Genomic DNA, 23,992 nt, shown 5'->3' on the forward strand with positions numbered 1-23,992 from the left:
TAAAGTAAACTCTACCATTAGCAATATTTAAATGCTTGTGTAACAGACTTTCAAGTTGACTATATGTTTATTGTAAATGTAGTTGTTCATGTACCAAAGAAGTTCTATAGTAGCTCACGCTTTGGATGCTCATTACTACGAAATAAAATCTTTGGCTACAGGCACAATTTTTCATCTTTAAAATGAATGTATTAGATAATCACTTTGCCAAGGCAGATAAAGAAAGCAAAGATTCAGTCAAGGTGACAATTACCATCTGGCCAGCTACCGTAATTATTATGCTCCCAATTAAATGCACATGCAATATTATTACATTAACATTATGGTGTATGTTAATATTGAACATCACCAGATCTGTGTATTATTAGAGGTAGTAAAGTTATATATATGTCTGTCTGGTTTGAAGTCTGACAATACATCTGTGTCAACACCCTCTGTGAGTTAAGTTCTTTACTCTTCATACATGGATGCTACAATCTACACTCTTTTGTCTTTCCTCTGCACCCTTCTCTCTCCCAGTTTTGGGGACTGACTACCTGTCTGAGTGCTTTCTGGGAGTACAAATAAGGACTGAATTAAAATAAGGGCAAACATAAAATCAATTTAGACTTTCTCTGTTGTAAGTACCTAATAAATAGCCCAGACAATGGAGAGCAGTGCTCATCAGGGTGAATACAGAACCAACAATGCCTTGAAAACTGCTAAAGAAAGCAGGGTAATGTCTGAACACTCTGAACTGAATGCATACATTTATAAATCTATAAGAAAACCAAGAACAGTGTGCCATTTAGTTCTTTTTTTAAGATTTAAATCTTGTGAAATCTAATTTTGAAATTACTGAAGTTCAAAGCAATACAATAACCTACAAACACGTTTGACTAAACATGTTCAGAAAATTCTTTCAAAACAAACTTGTGAAATTTTAGCCTTTTGACTTCTATGGAACTATTTCACCTCATAAGCAAAACCAGACAGAAGCAGAATTTTTGCCACCAAATTCAGTGGAAGCAGGATTAAGTACTATACAAAAATTAACATCCAACTTTAGTGAGAACAATGTTTTACTTAAAAGAGTATTAAAATATTATTACCTCCAGCAAGGATCTTCTCTTCCAAATCATTCATTTGTTTCTTGTATGCTTTTAAAGCAGCTTCTTTGAATGATGGCCGTATTTTTTTTTTCTTTGGAATTTCAATAACTGTCTCTGGGACATTCTGATTTTCATCTTCTCTTATTTCTACCTCAGGAACCACATCGCTTTCAACTTCCAATATCTCTTCACTGATCACGCCATCAAACTGTGTGTCATATTGCTCCTCTGGCAGCATTGCATACGGAGTTTCATACAAAGCCTGCTCCAGTTCATATTCTTGGACTTGCTCACTAGTTTCACTACTATTAGTTCTGTTTTCTAGTTTAGCAAGCACCTGTTCCATTACTTCTACATAGTCTGTTTCATTCTCACCAGATGGTTCAATTAAGTCTTCCTCATACTCTGCTTTGTAGCAATAAGGCTCAGCATAAACATCTGAATCGAGTGTTGTACTTGACTCGTTTGCAGTAGACTGAGATAAAGTTCTAAACCTTCCCATAAAAGATGATCCACTGTCTTCGTATCCACTTAAACTTTGTGTACTTTTATTCCAGACTACTTCTAAAGCTGACTTAGCACGTTGAAGCGTAGATCCAAATTTAGGAAAGCTGAAAGCCTTATCAGAAAGGTCTATGCTCAACCGGCTATGCCACGATTTAGGGGCTGTTTCTTCTGAATCATCACTTGGTAGTTCACTCTGACTTCGGTACATCATAGGCAATCTGTTTTGATTCTGATAAGAGGACATAGAATTTGTATCCTGATAATCATCATATTGACCAGTCCACTGACTTTGTGTTTCACTATCAAGGCCTGGACATGATGGAGAAGTACCATCTAGGGTGAAATCATAGCTTTCAGTATCATACTGGAGGTCAGAACCTTGGCCCTTTCCAAAATCTGTCTGTTGATCTGAAGGGCTGCTCATATCATACACAAAAACTTCCTGTGTGGATGTGTCTAGGCCCAAATCTGCCCCTTGTTCCAACTGATTCCAGTCTTTCCACGGGGAAAGATCATCATGTAAAGCAAGCTGAGTATCACTATAGTGGTTTCTGTCTCCAGATGCACAGATCATTCCATTGCTTACTCCACTATCAACAGTTTCTATGTTTTCTATTTCATTTTGCTCCGGATGCTGTTCCATGTCTTGGACAAAAGTCTGTTCCTGGGAACTGCCATACCAGTTTGTAGAATCATCTTGCCTTCGTTGCCAAAGTTCTCGATCAGAGGAAGACAACAGTGAACTGCCATTTGTTCTGCTAAAATACTGGTTTTCTGAAAAATCCTCAGAGTAAGACTGACACAATTTTGAGAAATCTGACTCTGAACGGCTGAGCTTTGGTGTTGCAAAGTCATTCTGTAAGTGCCACAAAGGAGTCATGTCTGAATAATAAGCCTTTGATTGTTTCTCCAGATTGTCAAATTCTGGTGACTGATTGCCATAACTTCTATTTGAAAAGGTGCCATTGTCAGCAGTTCTTTTAAGGTCTTTAGTGTTTGGGGACTCAGTAATCCCCTTTGTAGTGCTTGTTTTTATTTGAAATGCTGATTTAGATATCTTTGCATAACTGTTCTTATTTATATCTGATTCCAAGTCTTTATCACTGTCAGGTGACTCCCAGTCATGCATTTTAGATTTTGTCTCCACAGTTAAAAGTTTCATATCCATACTTTCATATGTCTGAGAAGAAGGTAGTCCTCTTTCTTTTTTGTCTTTTATGTCATGGGAAAATATATCTGTAGAAATTCCAATGCCAGTTCCCTTAAGTTTATAAGACTTTTTTAAAATCAAATCTCTCTGTTGTGATGACTCAAAGTAAACAAGAATGGGTCTTGGTTTTGCATTTGGACAGTCTCTTTGTTGCCCCAATCTTTGGGCAAATTCAATTTTAATAGTGCTTTGTGCCTCTGAGAAGCCCATTTTATCTATCAGTATTTTGTAAACTATGCTTTCAGTTTTTTCCAGTCTCTCTTCAGGCACGTTTAGAAACCTAAGACTTGCTTTGTTTCCTGGATGGCCTATCTGCTTAATGTAGTCATGGATGTCCCGGGTTTCTCTTCTGGACTGTACAAACCCAGTTCGCAACTGTTCAATTTCATTTTGCACAACTTCGACACTGCTGGAAATTTCATCAATTGATTGTTTCAGAGCATTAACATGCCCTCTTAATTCAGAGAGTTCTGTTTCAATTTGACTTATTCCCTGAAGCTCTTTAAAGATCATTTCCATAACATCATGGGTTTGACTAATACAACCTGTCGAACTAAAGCCAGGTTCAAGAGTGTTTGATTTCTGGTGACGCCCAGTTCTGTCCAGAGATTTACTTCTTAATCCCCATGTTTTCTTCCATGTACTTAGTTCAGAGTCCGATGAGACACATTCTTGGCTCTTTTTCCATTTCCTTAGTTTTCGTAAAGCTCCCAGTTTCAGTGTGTGCAAAGTGCGTTCTCCATCTGAACTCCCATCGGATGGTGCGAGGCTGCTCAAGCTTTTCCTGTTGCGTCTCACAGGCATCGTGTGGGATGAGTATTCGTCCTTCTTGCTATTACTTTTTATTTCACTTAAAGAGTCAGAACACGAGCTATCATTTGAAGACAGATCTTGAACTATATCTTCATTATTAGTGTGTGCTACCAAAACATGCCTTTGCAGTCCATTGGCAATAGCAACTCTGTAACTGAATGTTGGCGAAAGGGAAAATTCTCTATTGCTTTCCTGTTCTTCAGTGGATAAGTTGCGAGCAGATGGGCACTTGGCAATCTTTTTAACGGTGCTTTTTAAAGTATTTGAAAATTTTGGATTCTTTGTATGTCCAATCTGAGTAAAGTCTTGTTCCTTTTTGCTCTGACAACTCTCTTTCCTTTTTGTACTATTTCCCGATTTCTTTGTAAACATTCCTTTGCGGATCTTATGTATGTAAGATGAGATCAGGCTCTTTAGGAGGGCAGAAACCATGGAGTGTAATTTATTTCAAGCTGTTTCCACAAAACACCATTTTTGATCCAGACAAGTATTTGTATCTCCAACAGGATCATCATCAGTGGGGACCATATCCATATAAACTATTGTTGCTCTGGAATAATTTGACAGAAAAATACAAAAAAAAGGAAAAAAAAAAAGAAAAGAATCACACATCTGCTTGTTGGAAACAAAATCCTGAAGGGGTTTTGTATGTCTTGCAAAATCTCCCTCTGTTGCTCATGGCTTCTCGAAGTGTCTAAAAAGGAGGGAATGATGTTACAATGGCTGCCAAGCAAACTTATCATTCAGTAATACTGATGTTGTTCTAAGTAGGTTACAATGGAAACACAGATGATTCCCCATAATTGTCTGAACAGATTTTTTCATGAATAATTGAAACTGAAAACAGTTCTAGGAGAATATTTTTAACATAAATGAATAAGCTATACTTATTTACAGGCTTCTTCCTCCACTTTAATTCTCTGACTTTAACAGAATATATTCGTATTAATGCTCTGTGTTTTCTTTCAGAGTAATGACATTTCAATTTAGATCCATATGATATACAGCAGAGATCAAAAAACAGACAGGGAAGCAAGTTGTTACTATCTAGTAAAACAGAAGTAGAAAGTTCTCTCTTGCTTTATCTTTTGGACCAAGGTTGGATTCAGATATAAGAAGTGAGTATTGTAGCCATGAAGTACTGTTCTATCTTGACATTGGATTATACACATGACTATGGTTTGGGAAATAAATGCTTTCTTTTAATATCAAACTTTAACAAGGTCTGGTAAGCCAGGACTCAAAGGTAAGCATATCTTCTTTGTTTCTTTTCTTTAAGAAGTAAAAAAAAAAAACAGACAAAAAAGGCATAGAAAATAGCAGAAAATCTTAATGACAACTGATGGACCTTCTCAACTAGGTTACTAAATTTGACATTGTTCTGGTCACAGAAAGAAAACATCAAACCTATACAAAACAATATACAGATATGATTTACAAGTTGCAGGACGGAAACAGGTGCCATTATAACAGGAAAGCTGTTTGATCTAAAAGAAGACTAAGAAAAGATTTCATGAGGTATCTGGAAGCTTCTATTCCATAAAACAAAAGCTTGTATTCTATAGAAACGTGGTCAACACGCTTTAAACATGTAAATGTATTTTTGTACAGCATATAATTCACCTCCCAGTTTCATTGCTGTGGAATAAAACCAAGACAAATAGCTCAGAAAAATCCAACAAAGAAGTTCTTAAAATGACCATTTTGGTTTCTAAAGCAGCTAAAAATTCTTTGGCAGAATATTATTTAGATACATGGTATATGAAGGGTTAAAAATTGCTCTGTGGTGTCTTCAGAGGCGCAAAGAATATGAACTGTCTGCAAACAGCATGGCACTGTGTGAAACATTATGGAACACTCAAACACCTCAAGATCTAGTCTTTGCATAACATGGTTTGTCTTTACTGACCTTACTGTTAAACTCAATGGTCAATAATAAACACTAACCACTGATTCACACTGCAGCAGCAAAATGCACTATGCTGCAGAAAGCACAGGGAGAGCTGCTAAAAGCCTGGTTGGCTTCTGGAATCCTGGAACAGAGGATGTAAACAGACTTATTTCTTTTTCAGTTATAACAAAATTGGAATGCAGACCAAGAGCAAGCAGAACAAGAATAAACAACATTGTTCATCCTTTCCAAAGTTACTACCTTACTATTTTATAAAACGCTGAAATATCTGTTGGATATGAGTCACGTTTATAATGTATCATCAGCACACCCCTTGCCACTTCTTTTTCTTGTAGGCTTATGCCTGAAGTCAGAGTATTAAGAGTGAATTAAGAGCAAGCAACGTTTGGAAGCAAAGGAGTGCTCAATGTGACTGCATGCAATTTTCAAGGAGTGCAAATGGCATCTCTCAGAATATTGCACAGCTTTCACTACAGCCAAGGCTGCCTGGTTTTCACATATTATTAGTAGCGAAAGGAACCATCCTGGGACACTTTTCAATGTCAAAGGCATCTTTCTAGGTGTAGAAACACTTGTTAACAATTCAGCTCTTACACTGAATGTTTGTAACCATTTATTGAATAGGATTTAAGTGTGACTGCCTGCCTTCTATGCACACACAGAAATAGATTTTTAAATGCCTTCTCATATAAACTTCACTTGGATAACTTGGACATTCTTCAAATGACTTCAAACCAAGAATGAATAAACAAGCTAGAAGGCTTGTTTCCTGTCTCAGCCTAAAAACATCAAGAAATAATGAAGTTATCACTGGAATCTGGAATATTTCCATTCATTTTAAATAAGCTTTAATGCTTCTCTGTAGAATAATCTTGATTTCATAGCCAGCCATATATATATATGTTTGACCTACTGTCTAACTTATGCTTTTTATCAGAGATAATTGAAAGTATTACAAGTAGGTACACATTCAGCACTCAATTTGTCAGAAACCCAGTTTCTGACAATGCCATAGTCAATTAAAAGCTGTACTGTTGCAAACACAGGGAGATCTGCTAAATGGAGCAGATTTATGTTCTCTCATGCGAGTTCTATTCCATCTCAGCTGTATTAGTCATATGATCTGTTAATCAGTTTACAGCCTACCATTGCACTGTCAAAAACTCATTTTCTAAAATTGTGTATCTACACACAGAATCAAGTTTGAGTCATTATAGGGCTCATCCATTTCTTTCTGTGAAGATTTACATGGGTTGTTCTTAACGTTTTAAATCAGTGTAGGTTAAAACTTTAGAAAATAAGGAACATTCTTTTAAGAAGCACATAGGGCTAAGTAATTATTTGAATGATCTGAAAGCTGTCATTCAGATATTTTCTGGTTTTATTCAGGTCTCCCAATAAGCCATCAGGACCTGATTTTTTAAATTTTTACTTTCCTTGTTTATTGAATTAAAACAGTTTATATTATAAAGTTGAACACCATTGAATTAACCCATTCTAAGCATAAGGAATCAAGTTGAAATGATACAGTAATGATGTATGGACTTTACGCTAGATGGTTATAGAGCAGGAAACTGGAAAGTCTTATGAATTGTGAGATTAGAATGAAAACAAATTGTTAAAGGGTTACTTCTATAAAGAAAGGACACAATGGCACTTCCATCAACTTTTTACCCATAGCAAGTCTGAAAATGGACATTTGCCAATCAACATGATGGTGAAAAGGTAATTTGGATACTGTTGACAACAAAGCATTGTCAAAATAAATGTCAGTTGGAAGCATCACTTATAAAGGATTCTTTTCCAAGTCTAAAACTAATGTGTCAGGTAGAAGGGGGGTGGAGTGGGCTGGGTTAAAAATTACACCTTTTTAAACAATGCAAGCAGTGTATTCTAGTTACATGTCTGAGCACCAGACCCTCATAGATTCCAATTTTTAAAAATTATTTTAAAAAATCCAGCCCTTTATTCTTATAAAGAAAATTGGATCATCTTAAAAACATGATTTCAGTATTTAAATAGAATAGTTAGATCACTGCTTGAGCTTCTGTTCAGACCCCAGTAAATAAAGCTGTAGAGCAGCAGCTCTCTCCATTCAGAGGTAGCTTTGTGGATGCAGACTGTCCCCTTTAAAAAAAGCAAGAACCAGGCAGAACCACAGCCTTGCTTAGCCTTTACACTACGAATCAACTGCAAGGGGCCTGTGGGTATTGGAAGGGGACAGGGAAGAAGATGAGACACAAGTGCAGTCTCCCTCTATAAAATGCCACACGAAAGTTTGTGTTCCCAACACCAAGACAGTAGAGGAAAACAAAACGAACCCAGACAGTCTTTTTCTGTAGCAATACCACTTTGTATTACTGCCAAAATAGTCACTACTCTCTACAGACAGCAACATCTTTTTTTGATGTGCAAAATGCTTCACAGGAATTAATTAATCACACATAACAAAAAAATGTAAACAATTTACTCTGCAGTCACAGAAACTGAGGCTAAGAAAGGTCCTCTTACTTTCAGGAACACAAAGAATCAATAAAAGAATTCATATGCACAGATTTATTAAGCATGGTATTTTACTAGTCTTAAGGTTGCCTGGGAATAAGGTTATCTTGACATAACTGTACTTGCCCTCAGTGCATGTCTCTTGGGTGAAACCTTTGCTACTTTCCTTTAAACAAGGTGTATACTCCAGAGAGCTTCATTAATTTACTATAACAGTGGCATTATACTGACAATCATCTCAGATGACCTAATTCAGAAGAACTTAATTTAGAACAATTATCTGCTCCTTTACATTCTTCTGAAATTCTCCTCGTAATCTTAAATACTGACACTTTTAATGTGCATTATTGGTGAGTCTTTCAAGGTAAGGTGGTACATCTTAATACTGCACAAGCTACAATGGATGGCCTGCCTGCAGACCCTGGCAAAGGTGGGGGCCATAACAATGGAGTAGTCCTGCTTTCTCTTTTGGATAATTACTCTTTGTTCCAGGAATTCCTTAGATTTTCACCAGTAGACCTTTGTCCTACTGGATTAGCCCCTCCAACATTCCCACAAAAGCGTGGAGTGTTATCAGCAGTGTCTACTTTTGGCTAGAAAGCTATTCTTATTTTTCACCAAAATGATTTGGAAAGTTCACTATATCTGCTTATTTATCTAGTGATATTTCTTTATGGATCCTGCTATTAATGTATCTGACCACCACTAAACATGTTGCATTCTCTACTTATAGGAAGTGTTATAAATACAACTAACCACTAACTTGTTTTTTCAAACCCCAATCTAAGGATCCTACAAGCTGCTTATGTTTTAGCCCACAAGACCTACCACTGTCCTGAAGAGCTTGCATGTATATTCATCAGGTATAAGGTAGAATCCAACCTAAATTTTTAGCAGCTATACTGCTCATTATACTGGTCATTCATAGCTGTAACATTCCTGTTCTTTCAACACACAACTTAATTGAGTTTAAGGATGACAGACTCAAGCAGCACAGGCTTAAAACTGATTTTCACTCACTGCGATTTAGAATAGAGTCCGAAACAGAAATCACATATAGAACTTTGTGCATTAGTGAATGAACTCAGTTACTTGCAATTAAACTACTTTGTAATATATAGAAGCATATTGTCTTCAGGAGAGCTGAGAAGAAAATGTAAATTCCCAGCATGCTAGGATGAGTAATTATTCCGGAAAGAAAAGTCATCTTCACTGCTCCCCCACTGCTATGACCACTATGGGAAAAAAGAGGACTTTTCTGCAGTAAAAGATAGGGGTTTTTTTCAATTACTGTTGAAGACAGACATGAGTTGAAAAAAACCCCTCACTATTTCGCAATAATTTCCATAATTACTTTTTTTAGTTACACTATTCTCCACACCTTTGTGTGTATCTGTAATATTTATGTTTTTCTCTAAGAAATTTTGTTGCACCAACTGTGAGGCTAAAGTTGTCATTCAGTTATTTATGAATTACTAATGAAATTGTTGAAGACAATTTTACAAAAATGAAAATGATATTTGAAGCAATTGTTTTTAAAGGACAATGGCCTTGACTAGAACTAAAACCAAAGGAAGAGATGTGCCAAATATAGCAGATTAATACTTAGATGTAAAAAGCTACTGAACAGATTCTAAAGGTAAAATGTGCTCCATTGGGAGCTGTCCACAGACAGCTTAGCATGGGGTAATTGAGAGTACTAATGCACACAAGAATAAGACTGCAAATGACTTGGAACACAGTTTCAATGCTGTCTGACTAAATGTACTAACCTTTTTCTCTTTAATGTTTCTAGTTGCTTCCTCAACTTTTTCAATTAAAAAGTGTATAAAGAAGGTGGCAGCAGTGACTTTTCCCCCCTTTTCAGCTGACTATATGATGTGTGCTGTCCTACATAAACTTATTTTTAGTCAATACTCTTACTTCAAAAACTGCTAAAATTGAGATGGTTCCACCTAAGAGTTCATTACTATTTAAGTGGAGACTACAAAAGGAATGGAAAATGTGGGAAGGGAAAAGTTATTTGCTGACAATATGGGGATTATTGTATTACTAAGTTGGTACCAGACATATTAACTTCTGAGTTAGACTATTACCTGCATGCTATTATGTCAGATTACCCCAAATGAACAAGAGTTATACAGTACAGAATATATAGAGAGTACAGAATAATCAGAATCTATGTAATGTCTTTTAAAAGATAGAAAGCATCAATATACAATTGACAAAATCTCACTTCTATCCTTAATTTTGTCTATGTTTTAATAAGGAGAGTTTTTCAGACATTACACACTGAGAAGATAAATGATTTAATTTACAGGGAAGCATAACACATATGTAGAGAATATGCTTGCAGTATACTGAGTATATTCAAAATTTCTTTTAATAGTAACATTTCAAACTTTTCAGCAACCTAAACTGGTATTGATAATAATTCCATCAGAAAATATAATTAAAAAAAAACACCCTCAATTTTCTTTCAGGTATAGATTTTTAATCCTCTAACTGTACTGGCCTGAGCCTTAGAACAGGCAACACACTGCCCTGAATTAGATCCCTCTTGGACAGAGTTTGCCATGAGGTCTGTGACCATGTGTACACTACACCACTCTACAGCTTTGATTTTTTTTGTTTCCTTGGGGGTTTGGGGAGGGTTTTTTTAAAAGTATTTACAGAAATTCCTGGTGAAATATTTCGATTAAGAGAACAATTTGATATGGGCAAAATGGTACTTGTAGCCCCCTAGATTCCATCCCATGTATTTTCTAAATTCTAGTAAACTAATAATTACAGGACATTTTTAGAACATAAAATTATGAAACAGGCAGCTTTTATAAAGAGGCCTTTCATTTGATAAATGGTAGCAATTACTGAATTTGAAAAATGCCACAAGCACAAACCACTACAAGTACTGCTGACAACAACATACACCAGGATGAGTAGGCACACACAGATAAAAGCCACGCTTGTTAAACATGTGACAGGACTTTCATTGATGAGGATGGTAGATATTAAACACAATTTTAAATTTGTTGCAAAACTTTATAAGGAAAAAAAATCTCTGCTTTCTTTGCTACAATACAGTGAGTAATACTTAGATTTACACCTGAAAGTAAGACCCTCTGCTTTGGAGATGTCAACTGAAGTGAACGACACAAGTGAGAAAAACAAAACCTGCATAAGAACCTTCTTGGGTGCCAAAGAATTTTTATGCTTCAGAGCTGTATTGGTCTCAAAAGTCAGAAGCTGTTATACTACATTCTTCCCAGATTTTCACAACACTACAGTTAAAAGAAAACTTGGAATTTTCAGTCCTCCTTGATGCTTTAATGAATTGTGAGATATTCTGAGCTATCAGTCTTCTCCTCCTGAGTAACACTCTGGAATCCCAACACTTCACCTGAGATTTCCTAAGTGTTTTCACAGCAATATATGGTCATTATGATAATGTGGTGACATCACTACAGCACCAAGCACATAGATAGTGACAGAAGACCTTTATACAACTCTCCAAGTTGTGTGCATTCCACCTAAGGAAACCTCATATATATTGCATCATGGCTTCTTTCTGTAGGAAAGGTCTTTGAGATGACAGTCAACCATAATTTCTATCCTACTACCCTTTACAAAAATAATTTATGACAAACAAAACATGTTTTAACCTTAAATTCTACTTTTGACTCTTAGTGCTCTTAGACTTAACAGCATTCTCTCATTGCTTTCCTCAGTATGTTGATTTAGATTGTAAGAATTACCACTGATTTTTAGAACATTCAAATGTATCAAGTAACCTTCCATTTTCAATTGTCAAATCATAGCTGTGTATTACACTAAATAAAGGCAACTATTTTATATAATCACCAACAGCTTCAATCAGAAAACAAGCATTGTATCACCTTCTCTGTGAAAACTAACTACAACTTTATGGACAGAGTTTATTTCTACTTCAGGAAGCAATTATTGTTACCCCAATGAATGTTTTTCAGGCATAAGAGTTCCTGCCAACCAAGAGTTAACACCAGTATTAAGATGCTGGAATTGATATTAACTCTTTTTGGATCAACATGTTATTAAAAAAAAAAAATCATCTTTCTTAAAACTGGGCTGCATTCAAATTTGAAATGCAACAGAATACTGTGAGATATTTCAGGACTAATGAACAATCAAATAAGCATTACCTAAGTGGGTTTAATACATTCTACTGGACATTATAAGATGTGTCCTTAGTTTAAGGGCACATAGCATTATGTTCTATTTCACTTATTACATATAATCAGTAGTCAGCAGAAAGAAAATATTCTTAATAAGACAAAAAATGCAAAAAAAGAGCCAGGTGACTAAAGAAAGTTAAGGGTTAATGAATACAGTCAGATTTTTATATCTGCATAATTCTTCCTCTTAAAGCAAAATGAACCCTCAATCTCACAGTAAGGAATTAGTTGCAGCTACTATTACTTGGCCTCTAAAATTGCAGAAGGCAAAATGCTGATGTTATCTTCTTGAACCTAAAAGGATGGACAAAAAAGTATTAAATATCTCTGGTGGTTTTTTAGGTTGGGCTTGGGGGAGGTACATGGAGAGGGTATTCTAAGACACAGATTTAGCTGTGGAACAGAATCAAGCCTGTAGTCTAAGCAAGCTGCCTCTTCAAAAGAAAGCTGCAGGGTGTTCATCTTGAAGATTAATCAAGACCCAGAAATACATAAGCATCCATAAAGCTCAATTTATTACTAATCCTGTCACAAGTTAGGAAAAAAGTACTGACACATATAAGAAAAATATAGTATATTTTCACTGTGTATTTGTATAACTAATTTATTTATCTTTTTATACCGATTAAAATGTTCCAACTCATTGAGAAATCAAACACCACGCTGTCTTACTCAACTTACATTGTGAAGTTGGTACCTTACAAAATTACCCCCCCCACTTTTTAATGAAGTGTTAATTCCAGAAGCCCAGACAGTTTCATCAACATTATAGCATTAGAAAGCAAATCAGTTACAAATCAATGCATTGCATTAGCAAGAACAGTGGGAGGTACATTCAGAATGAAAATACGAAAAGGAAACAAAGGAAGCCGAAAACTGTATGTAGACTAGACACAAAAATAAAAAAAAGCATACATACCTGGATTAAATTCTTCTTAAAAATAAAATACAAATTACATACCACCATCTTTATATTATTTTCCATTTATGCAGAAACACTGTACACAAATCCATTACTATTTTGCTGTTCTTCCTCCAGCCTTAGAAACGGTACGATACAACATGAGGCTGCTGCTCAGTGCTCGCACTCAAGTGCAGTCAGGCATGCTGCTAGTCCGCAACGGTATCTGCCCGAAATTCCACAGTATTCCCTAGGCAGCGTTAAGTGGGGGGGTTTATCCTCCCTCTCCCATTCCCCCCCCCCAACAACTTGTGCTAACAGCTGAGAGTAATCATGGTGTTAGCTACTAATTCATTCCGCAGCTCAGTTTTATTTCTCCTCTATAATAGCAGGGCAGGAGTCAGTGTCCTGCTCCCGTTCAAAACCAACATCAACACGGGAGAACAGTAATCATCCTGGTGTTTTATGTGCTGGGAACTTCACCCACTGCTGTTTTCTCCTGCCACTGCTTCCGAATGCAGCATTCCCTGCAATAGGCACAGCCCTCCTGCGTGGAAAGGCAGCCCCTGTGCTTCACGGAGCCAGGCAAATGGGCTGACTGAGAAAGCTCGCTCACACAGGCAGCACATGCAGTGCGCCGTGAGAGCTGGCAGGTGCACCAGTGGCCGCAAGGATAACAGTGCGAGATGGTATCTCTTGCTTGGCAGGGCCGTGTTTCAGCCTAACCTTTTATTTATCAGTCTGACATGACCCAGAGAAACAACTGGATAGCTGTTCTTTCAGCAGTGCTTTCATCAACAGCTGATCATTTTTGCTAATGAATCTGCTAAATAGCTTCTTAACTACCGTCATTCCACGATGATTTAAGGGTGCTCCAGATAATAGGAAACATATCACTCAGCTTCCATAAAAAGTACTTTGCATGTTCCCAATTAATACCTAGACAATAGGACTCAGTCATTTGTTTACTGCAACTCAAATAGCAGAGTGGATTATTATTGTGCATGCAGTGAGTAAATTATCCTGTGCAGAACACATCGGGCGTTTTTTTCACAAATGTTAACAGGTTTAGCAGTGTGTTTAAGGCCTTGGATGTGTTGATATTCAAAACTAACACCTGAAGAACATGAAGAACTACCAAAATGCATCCAGAATGATCCTATATAAAACCATACTACAAAGTGTACACATAGCCCAAGTGTAAATCTTTCACAAAACAGGTGTACAGGCATAAAACCACAGGTATGTTATTATCCTCTTTAATCTTGGGAGACAGACTGACTGAAATGCCATAACAAATACTAAATTATGTATGTTTCCTGTATAAAAATAAAAACCCCCAAACTTTGGACATTCTGGTAATAGTTGCCACATTTGTAACAGAGAAGCCTGTAATTCAGTTACTTACTTAAAAAACGTATTAAGGATACTTTGAGTAAAAGGCAGCACTTAAGAGTGTTTAATGATTTCTAGTAATAGTTAAAAGTTATTGGTTGTAGTTTTCACTTTGTCCAATCCTTGTATTATTGTTAGCAATGTCATCTTGGATGCAATGCTTTACATACAACTTATCAATTGAAAAGTTCTCTTACATACAGGTGTAAAATTAATATTTTGGATTTTTTGTATATCATTGTAAAAATAATTATGTACCGTTATATTTATTATGTCTTGTTGAAATGAAAGCAACCCAGAAATACTCCATTAATTAGATTTATAGTTAAGAGCCAGATGAATGGATGCTTTGTTCTTCAAATCTTATTGTAGTTATTAGCCTGCAGCAATTACTTAATATTCTGTCTAAACTGAAACCAACTGATTCTTCATATCTGCCATGTTGCATGCCAACAAAATATACAATAAAACTTTTATTGTACAAGATTGTACAAAACTTCTATTGCACAACAGGAGATATTCCACTGGTATCAATACTCAGTGATACAGTCATAACTACATGAGATGTAGCAATAATCCCTCTCAAAATCAACAACACCACTCATGTAAGGATTAAAACTGGTCTTGAGACTACAGACAATAAAACCCATAAATATTGGGACTGTTTTGCAAAAATATAATGCGTTTTCATTTAATAAAAAAATGTGTTCACAAAAAAAGTTAACTCATAACACTTAATGTCATCTTCAAGGAAGTTCTTAAGTATTGATGCTGTTTATACTAATCTATTACATCACCACATGTTGAATGTTTCATGTGGAAGCCACTTATTTGATAGCCCAGCACAAGCAGGACATTTTGCTCTCCCACTTGCATCATCTAATTGATATTTCAGAAAGAAATATAAACCCAGACATCAATCCAAAAACCTCCAGAATCAATCGTGACTTATCTTCCCTGGAATTAAAATTCTATGTAGAACTTGCCAAGGCAGAAAAATGCTGACTTCACTTATAATGAGACCAACCAAACAAGAATCAAGTTTCATATATAAATACCTACTAATTACTCACTTACAACTGATGTCATAACAAAGGTGTCTTATACCTCTGTTCAGCCCACCCTCACATAGATATGATGTCAGGAACTTCCTATAGTAAGTCTCTGAGCAGTATTAATTGTGTCCAGTAGCTAACATTCTCACAGTTCTGGAAGCCAATACTTGTAAGTCAATGACTGGAAGGAAACTCCAGTGAACCTAGAGGAGGCATCCATGCCAGCCTTTGATAAACTAACACAAAGGAGCAGTTTGCATGTGTGGGCCACAAGTGTTTTTGTGGTTACTTGCCAGTATTCTGACATGTCGATGAAGCTGACCTTAGAGAACCATAGCTTTAAGTATTCCCACTGATTTACTGTATTTCCCAAACATAATGCTAAAGATGAAACTCCCATATGTAGAAGGAACAGGAGAAATACACGTATTTACAGGTGAATATATACACAATATACAGAGTTGCAATTTGTTACACAATTCTACCTAATCCCTGTGGCTTAATAGACAAAAAAGTGAAAACCCACTCAAACCAAACACCATCACCACCCACCGCAAACCATATCCCAAACAAAAACCCCAAACCCCAAAGGGCAGCTGCAAGCCTTCATCCAGAAAAGTGTTATTCTATGTGCCTTTTTCCAGGATTACATGATTATGACTTTCAGAGATGATTCTTTGAATTCTTAGAAATAAAAGTCCATCCTCTGAAAAGATTTCAGTAATTTATATCACTGTTTTTGCACAATAAACCAGACATGAAATAACATGTGACTATTTTAGATATTATTTGACAATTTCTATTGTTTAATACCTATATTGAAATGCTGACAACAGTAAACTGACAGAACAACTTCGAAGTAATTTATATTTTGTGATGGATTTCATGATGGAAAGTTGGAAAAGCTGTCACAGAGTTAAGCTCTCTCCCACATGACACCTCCCCAGCCTGCTTAAGGGATGGTTATTTCTTCCCTTTTATCTAAGAAAGGACCGTGTCAGTTCTTAAACCTAATCAATGAATGTAAGAGAACTCTAACCCTGCAGTTAAACCCCGCTGCTGTGGCCGGAGCAGGCGGGGGATGAGGCCGGGAAGGGCCGTTTCCCGAGGGATGCGCCGCTCCCGGCGGCCACGCCGCTCCCCGCGCGCCCCCTGCCGACCTCATCCCGGGGAAACATCCCACACCCACAGCCCTTCCCAACGTTTCTGAAAGCGCATGGAATACATCCTCTCCCCTCCACTTTTTTTATTTTATTTTATTCTTGGAAGCGCACACACAGTTTAAACTATATTTTCCTTTTTTTTCTATGCAATTGTTATTTTACTTACTGTAAAGCTCAGCGTTATCACTAAAAAGATAGGGGCTATGTTTTGGATGTATGCTGAAAACAGTACTGATAACACAGGGGTTTTTGGTTATGCTGAACAGTGTTTACACAGAGCCAAGGCCTTTTCTGCTTCTCACCCCACCAGCAAGTAGGCTGGGGGTGCACAGGAAGCTGGAAGGGGACACAGCTGGGACAGCTGACCCCAAATTACCAAAGGGATATTCCATATCACATGACATTATACTGAGGATATAAAGTTGGAGGAAGAAAGAGGAAGAGGGGGGATGTTTGGAGTGTCACTCTTACCCTCCAATTCTGTCCCCCATCCCACTGGGGGATAAGCAAGTGAGAAGCTGTGTGGGGCTTAGTTGCTGTCTGGGCTTAAATCACAATAGGGTAAACTCATTGGAACAAAAGTGACCTAGAGAGGAAGAATTACAGCATCTCCCTTCCACAAAACCTGCAGTCATATACTTAAATTCAAGTGTATACTTAACAGTGCTACTAACTACAGTAATTAAGAGCTGTTTCAAGATTTGTCAAGAGTGGGAGCAGCACAGAAAGGTACAGCAATAAAGAGCACACCAACAAACTTGAAAAGAAAAAAATTATTTGGCAGTGAACTAAAACAAACAACCCCATTAATCTGAAAATGGTTAAAGAGGGTAGATGGCAAGAAAGATCCATAATGATGAAGTAGACAGATGCTGCAAGGATTCTAGAAAATTAGTGCTTTCAACGATTGTACCCACAGTGCTGGGATTGCCAGAGCCAAGAGTTACATCTTTTATCATAAATCTGGAAGCCAAGTAATTTGCTCTCCTGGATCTCTTTTTCCCAAGCTACTGCTCAGATTCCATCACTATCATTCATTGGCTTTTCAGTGTATGACCTGTCATGGTCTTTGCTGGGACACTGAGTTCCTCAGTGCTCCATTCGTGGCTGCTCTCAGCTCTCTGTCCGATCCCAGATCTCCCACTGATATGACTGCAGGTTATCCCGGTATTTCTCTCTCCTCACCCTAGGACTTCTTTCCCTTTCCTGCATCATGAGAGGTACTCTGCCAATTCTTATAATTAACAACCTCTAACATAACGGATTCTTGCCCTCACAATCCTCACTATTTATCTTCACTGCATTCCAAATGGCAGCTTTTGCCTCCACAGAATGGTGCCCTTAAAGGACAGCCCAGTTGATTCACAGTAACTGGCTTATTTGTCCTGGTTTTTGTGAAACACAGATTATCACTTGTAAACTTTCTCCTATGGGAAACCTGTTGAGTTTCAGCCTTCTAAAGTATTCTCCTTTTAAAAGCATTGCCTCAAATGCTCACAAAACTCTCTATAATTCAATTACAAATACGCACCAGGACCTCTATAATTCTATAGCACATTTAATTAGCCTCAGGTTACTAATAAAACCAGTAAAAAATCCTTTAACAGAAGTCCAAAGACAACCTGCAAAATGCTATAACATGGTTACTCAAAACAGGAGGAAGAGAAAGAATGTTACAATGATCCTTTTTTGAACTATGAAGCAAAGGAAAGAACTGAAGTTTCATTGTGGAAGAGAGCATGTTATATTCCTGTTTATTGATATTCTATTATGACAGTCAAGAGCAAAAGCTTAGGTTTCTTACCCTCTGTTGTGAATCATTGTATCTCACTTTTTGAAGAGAAAAGCAGAGTGATAATTCTTTTTCTGACCTTGCCTAACAGAATCCTCAAATAATGGTGCAGCAGCTCAAAGGTTTCTCCCAGGGTCTATAATTCTTAATACCTTCAATTAACTGAAGAAAGGAATTTTCAATTTTCACACCAATTTAAGAGGTGAAGGCAGGGAATAAATTACAGAATATCTAAACTCACAATACCATAGGAACGTCTAAGTTAAAATAAGTCTTCAAATAAGTTAACTGCAGCTTTATTCAGATAGAAGACCTCTCCATTTTCTTTTATTCACAATTGTATCAATTTATAAAACATTTTCTCCCCAAGAAACTTTCAGAGGAAGTAATTCCAGAAGGGAAAAAAAAAAAAAATCAAGTATGTTAGTGTGTTTACCTAGAATGATAGGAAATAAAAGAAACAAAAGCAATTTGGTCAAAATTGATGGAAGTGTGATTTGATCTTTTTACATGGAATCTATCCTGCACAAAAGTCATAAGACATGGAAGACAAGGTGGTGGAATAAATTTTAACTTAAAACACATTCCAATTATAATTAATCTGAGCTGGATAATTTACAGGGCAGCATAAAACTGCTGTTGTATGGAAGAAATTGCAAGTTATATTTATTGCTTTTTGTGACTTTCCTCCATGCCTCAGATATGGGAGCTGTTCTCCTGAACCACAGCTGAATTTCTAACCCATTATCTCTACTTAGAGCTGTGCATTCCAGGCTGGAATCAGGGTGAAGTTGTGCACGATTTTTGAAGCCATGAAGGAAGATGAATTAATCTCCCATGATCTCTTTGAGGAAAGAATTGATGTTATTTGCAATCATTGTACTCCTTGTTTTGGGTTCACTGGTTGCGAGTGAGATACACTCTTGAACTTCTGCCCTTAATGTGAATCTCCTTTTGCCAAAGTAAACTTTCTAAGCACAACTTTTTGAAAGCCTCAAAAGCAACTATGGAGTGATCTTAGAACTGTCAGTCCAATTGCCCCACATCAACCTTTTTACCTTCATGTAAACTCAGGCAGTTCAGACAGAAGGTACTCAAGATTATTTCTATTATAGAACTAGGACTGCTTGATATAGCCAATCAATAATTTTCTTCATGTAAAAACTGTGATTCATAAAGTAAAGACATCCCAGAAATTCCTTTGAATCATCGGGTATTTTCATTTTCCTCATGCACCAACTAACCTTCTAATCGTTGTCAAAATATCTTCAAGCTGGCAAACCTGCACGGATTCTAAATTCATTTAATTGAAAAGAAAGTGCACCTCAACATTTCTTTGTTTTCGAATTGTCAGTTTGTCAATTTTTTGTTTAAATATTTCATCTTCGAAATAAATTCACAAGACTAAGAAAAGCAGCTTGTTTGTAGCCATTTAGCTCAATCAATATGCTGATTGTCACTTGAACACAACTTTTTAATTGCATCAGGATACAAAATATCTATTATTCATACTTCAAGAAAAGGAAGTAATTGTTTATTTCCACTTCAAGACACACTTGCATACAAAACATTTCTTGGAATGGAGGGTTAAAAGATTGTTCAACTGGAAGATGGATTAAAAAAAAAAAAAGGCAATTTCTTTGGGCCTCCTGGAATATTTTAAAGGGAAGTTTTGTGTTAATCTCATAGCCCCATGGCTCCTAAAATAAGATTGATTTCTGCTTACCCAGCCCTAAATTCCCATTGCTGTCACTGTGCAATACCTGCCTCAGTATTAGTCTATCAAGTTTTGTTTCTGACTAAGACAGTAAATCAATAGTGCTGACAAAATCAGGCACCTGATAACTTCTCTATTAGTGAGCTTTCTCATCCTGAGCTTCACCACTGCGTCCATCACGTAATTCACCACAAATCACAAAGAACAGTACTAGAGCAATCCACAATGAATATTTAATTCTACATAATATTTTTTTAATATTGAAACACACCAATATTTTTTGAATTAATGGCACAATTTGTGGTCTATTGATGTATTATGCTCATTTTGCAAAGTCAGGAATAAGGCATCTAGAGAATATTTGTTGAGGCAAATCTGTACCACTGTCACTGTTGACCACCAGGTTATAAAACTGGTTAATATAGTGCCACTATTTCACTGTCTTTTGTCTCCAGTACTCACAATTGTCAGTAGTTGGGGAATCATAGAAGGGGGAACTTACAAGTGTAGCCTCCCACTTAATGTCAACCTCAGGAATCAGTTAGTATGCTTTGTATTTTATAAAAAGCATATCCATCTCAGAGATGTGACATTTATTTACTTGAATATATTTCAGCAGCAAAACACTCTCTACTCCACTTAGGATTAGTAGCTACAGATATAATCAAAGTGACAGACACAACTGAGGTAGGAGGGAGGAAAGGGGAAAATCCACTTGATTTGACTCATGGCTGACATGGAGTTCAAAGAAAAAAAACCCTCTAAGTGAACCCTTTCATAATAATTGCCAGGACTCCATAGCACTCATTTCTAAGCTGTTAGAGAACTAAGGCAACCAAAAAAAATCTGTTCACCGTTCCTGGCAGTACAGTGAACATGAAACTGCAAGCCAGATCTAGGACTGGGTTATTGTAAAAGAATTGTGGTTTGGATTTTTGTTTTTAATCAATATGCAGAAGTGCAATTAGAGGACCCCCCTAGTGTCTTTTTAGAAGTGATTAATTCCAGATATTAAGTTTTCCCTCAAATGCTTAATTCCTCTCCCTTTTCAAATATGGGAAGGATTTCCCTAATGCTTTTATCTTACTATTGCTAGATCTTATATGATTGCAAAAACATTTAACTATGTCAAGTAGGCATCAAGGCAATTTATTATTTGGAAAGACACACTGGTCAAAACAGTTTGGCACTTTTCCTATCTAGTCAATGTTCAAATAAATATTCATCAGCTACAGTGCCTCTGGTGAACCACTGGGCTGTCATCTCATATCTGATCAGAACAGCCTAATTCAGTTTCTTATTTCCATAGATTATCATTAAAAGCATACATTTCAAATATTCTTACTGGAACTTCAGCCATCTGAATATTTTCTATTGCAGTAACAATTCATGTTTGTTCCACCTGTGAGGAAATACCTGAAGGCCATCAACCTCAGCAAACCACATTCTATTCTATAACCTCCTCTATTCAAGCTAAACCCACTTCCCTACACTTCCAAGAATAGCTAAAAACTCCCAGAAATTTACTGTTACTTCTCTGTTCTTAAAGGCCTCCAGTGATTGATTCCCTGCCTACAGCCTGCTCCAAAGACTAAAAACCTCCCTCATGGTTCCTAAAGGCTGTTATTTCTTTTTCCAGCTCTTCATGGATAGAGAAAGTTCCCTTCTTGTGGGAGTAGTATCTTACAGTAGTTGCCTACATACACAGATTACTTTCAGTGGAAAATTACTTACTTTGCTTTATGTGTTAGTTTGCCTCCATTATGAGGCTCTGTGCATATTGTATCTTCTGCAAAATACATCAGGATTGTCTATTCTTCTGATCTTATTGTGCTGCACAGGTTTTTTTTAATTGATGGCCCTTTTTATCCCCAATAATACTTGCAAGTGTGAAGCTTATTTTGATAGGTATTGGCAGGGGTTCATCCTTCATGCCTCTCAGATTTTCTGAGCAAACAATGGCACTAAGTGTCACATCAATTGTGTTATATCAATGATGAGATGATACCAGTGTACTGTTTCTGAAAACCAGTTTATCTTCAGAAAGAAAAGACAAAGCAAAGTGACCAAGACAATCCACAATGTAAGAGACTGAAGCATAAAGGACTAAAGATGTAAGTGTATTTCAGGCAAAATAATTTTATAAGGAGAAAAAAAATCTCATTCAAATTAATCTGTAGCTTAAAAGAAAGAAAAAGGAATTCTTTACATTTAAGCAAACTACAAAACTGATGTAACAAGTGATCAGACCTTACATTTTGTTTTGCTTTGTGCAATATCTCTTAATGTGTGTATAGGCCCAGGAAAATCAAGAGCTTATCTGAGTAAAATGCTAGCATGTAACTTTGTATTATATACACATCCATACTTTTCACTTTAAAAGGCCATTAATTAGGAATAGCATTAGAATGAAATTCTAACAAATATTCAACACTAGACACATGCTCGGTGCAGGAATCATGACAAGAGCACAAACTACACAACTGAAAATACAAAAGTTGTCCATTTCCTCTTATTCCCTTTTCCATTAGGATGGAAAAATCTTAACACAATGTTCAGTTATATAGCATTAGAATGATTTAAATACTTTTTAAGTTAAGGTTTCCTCCCCTCTACTTCCATCTCTGCAAGACAACTTGGCCCTTCAAGAACTGTGTTTCCATAGTCTCCAATGTCCCAGATTTCTACTAAATTTACAACTAGAAGCATATGAAGAACCAAGTTTAACACATGGTTTATAATGAAACAGTAACTTGAGATTTAAATGACTCTATAAGTATTTATAGAAATTTTCCTCTTCAAAGACTTCTAAGTGAGGTAAATATTTACACATCCCATCCCACGTAATCTTCAAATTCTTTAAAGACTTACAATAAATTTGCCACCATCTTTCAGCCCCAAACTGATGCTACACTAACTGCTGAGCAATCTGCTCTTACTTCAGTGCACTGAGATATTTTGACGACTTTGCTAAAGAAAAAACTTCAATGGCACAGTGACAAGCCAAAATTCCAGCTCATACATATTAACTTGCTTACTTAACCATCTTCTAAATGCTGACCTCGAAATTACTTTGAAGAACTGTAGTGGGAAGAAGTGCAATATTAATATCCCTTTATTCAAATACTTCTTTTAACATTTGAACAAAATGCAGCTGAGTCATCAAGTCATAAACTTGCTGACCATATGACATAAGTGATTTGGTTTTAAACTCAGAAATGAATGTATCCCACTGACTGGGCAACTAAACACACACTGAAGGATGGTTCTTCACAGAAGAATTTTTGAATGAGCATCTTAAAACTACTGCAAACTCTCTCTACAAAACAAAACTGGATTACTTGGCATATCCAACTCTTGTGTTTGATATCAGTTAGATCAGGACTTTTTGTCCTGCCTTCCTCCTACAGTGAGATAACATTTGGCATAAAAGAAAGAAGAGATCAAACCAGTGACAGACACAGTAAGACACACAAACTGAGATCATGTGAATCAGATAAGTATTTTTCCCATGACACCTCAGTAAAAACAACATTTTCCCCATGCTTTTCACACAGGCACAGTCTATGGATTATCACAAAGGCAAGAGAATTCAGTAAAAAATAAATAGGACTTGCCCCCAAAAGAATAGGAAAAAACCAGTTTATATGAACTACAAACCTTATACTAAATTCTCCTTCAAACCTAGGAAATTTTTTGAATTACAGTAACACATCAGTAGCT

General features: G+C 36.5%; 2 protein-coding genes across 6 annotated transcripts in view; both read right to left on the bottom strand.

Annotated features, from left to right (window-relative positions):
- UNC13C (unc-13 homolog C) overlaps positions 1–13,727 on the bottom strand; it is a 133,538-nt gene extending 119,811 nt beyond the window's left edge. For 3 of the 5 annotated variants that reach the window (XM_064668746.1, XM_064668744.1, XM_064668745.1), the window contains exon 1: positions 1,092–13,727. In XM_064668746.1, the coding sequence (XP_064524816.1) occupies positions 1,092–4,053 (2,962 nt within the window). In that variant the 5' untranslated portion in view covers positions 4,054–13,727. The remainder of the gene's footprint in view (positions 1–1,091) is intronic. The other 2 variants (XM_064668743.1, XM_064668742.1) reach the window with 2 other exon arrangements.
- Positions 12,487–23,992, bottom strand: part of LOC135420615 (protein unc-13 homolog A-like) — a 35,671-nt gene continuing 24,165 nt past the window's right edge. Inside the window, exon 8 of the mRNA XM_064668262.1 lies at positions 12,487–12,540. Within this exon, the coding sequence (XP_064524332.1) occupies positions 12,487–12,540 (54 nt within the window). The remainder of the gene's footprint in view (positions 12,541–23,992) is intronic.

The sequence above is a fragment of the Pseudopipra pipra genome, chromosome 12 (genome assembly GCF_036250125.1).
Source record: "Pseudopipra pipra isolate bDixPip1 chromosome 12, bDixPip1.hap1, whole genome shotgun sequence".
In the NCBI taxonomy this organism is placed as follows: domain Eukaryota; kingdom Metazoa; phylum Chordata; class Aves; order Passeriformes; family Pipridae; genus Pseudopipra; species Pseudopipra pipra.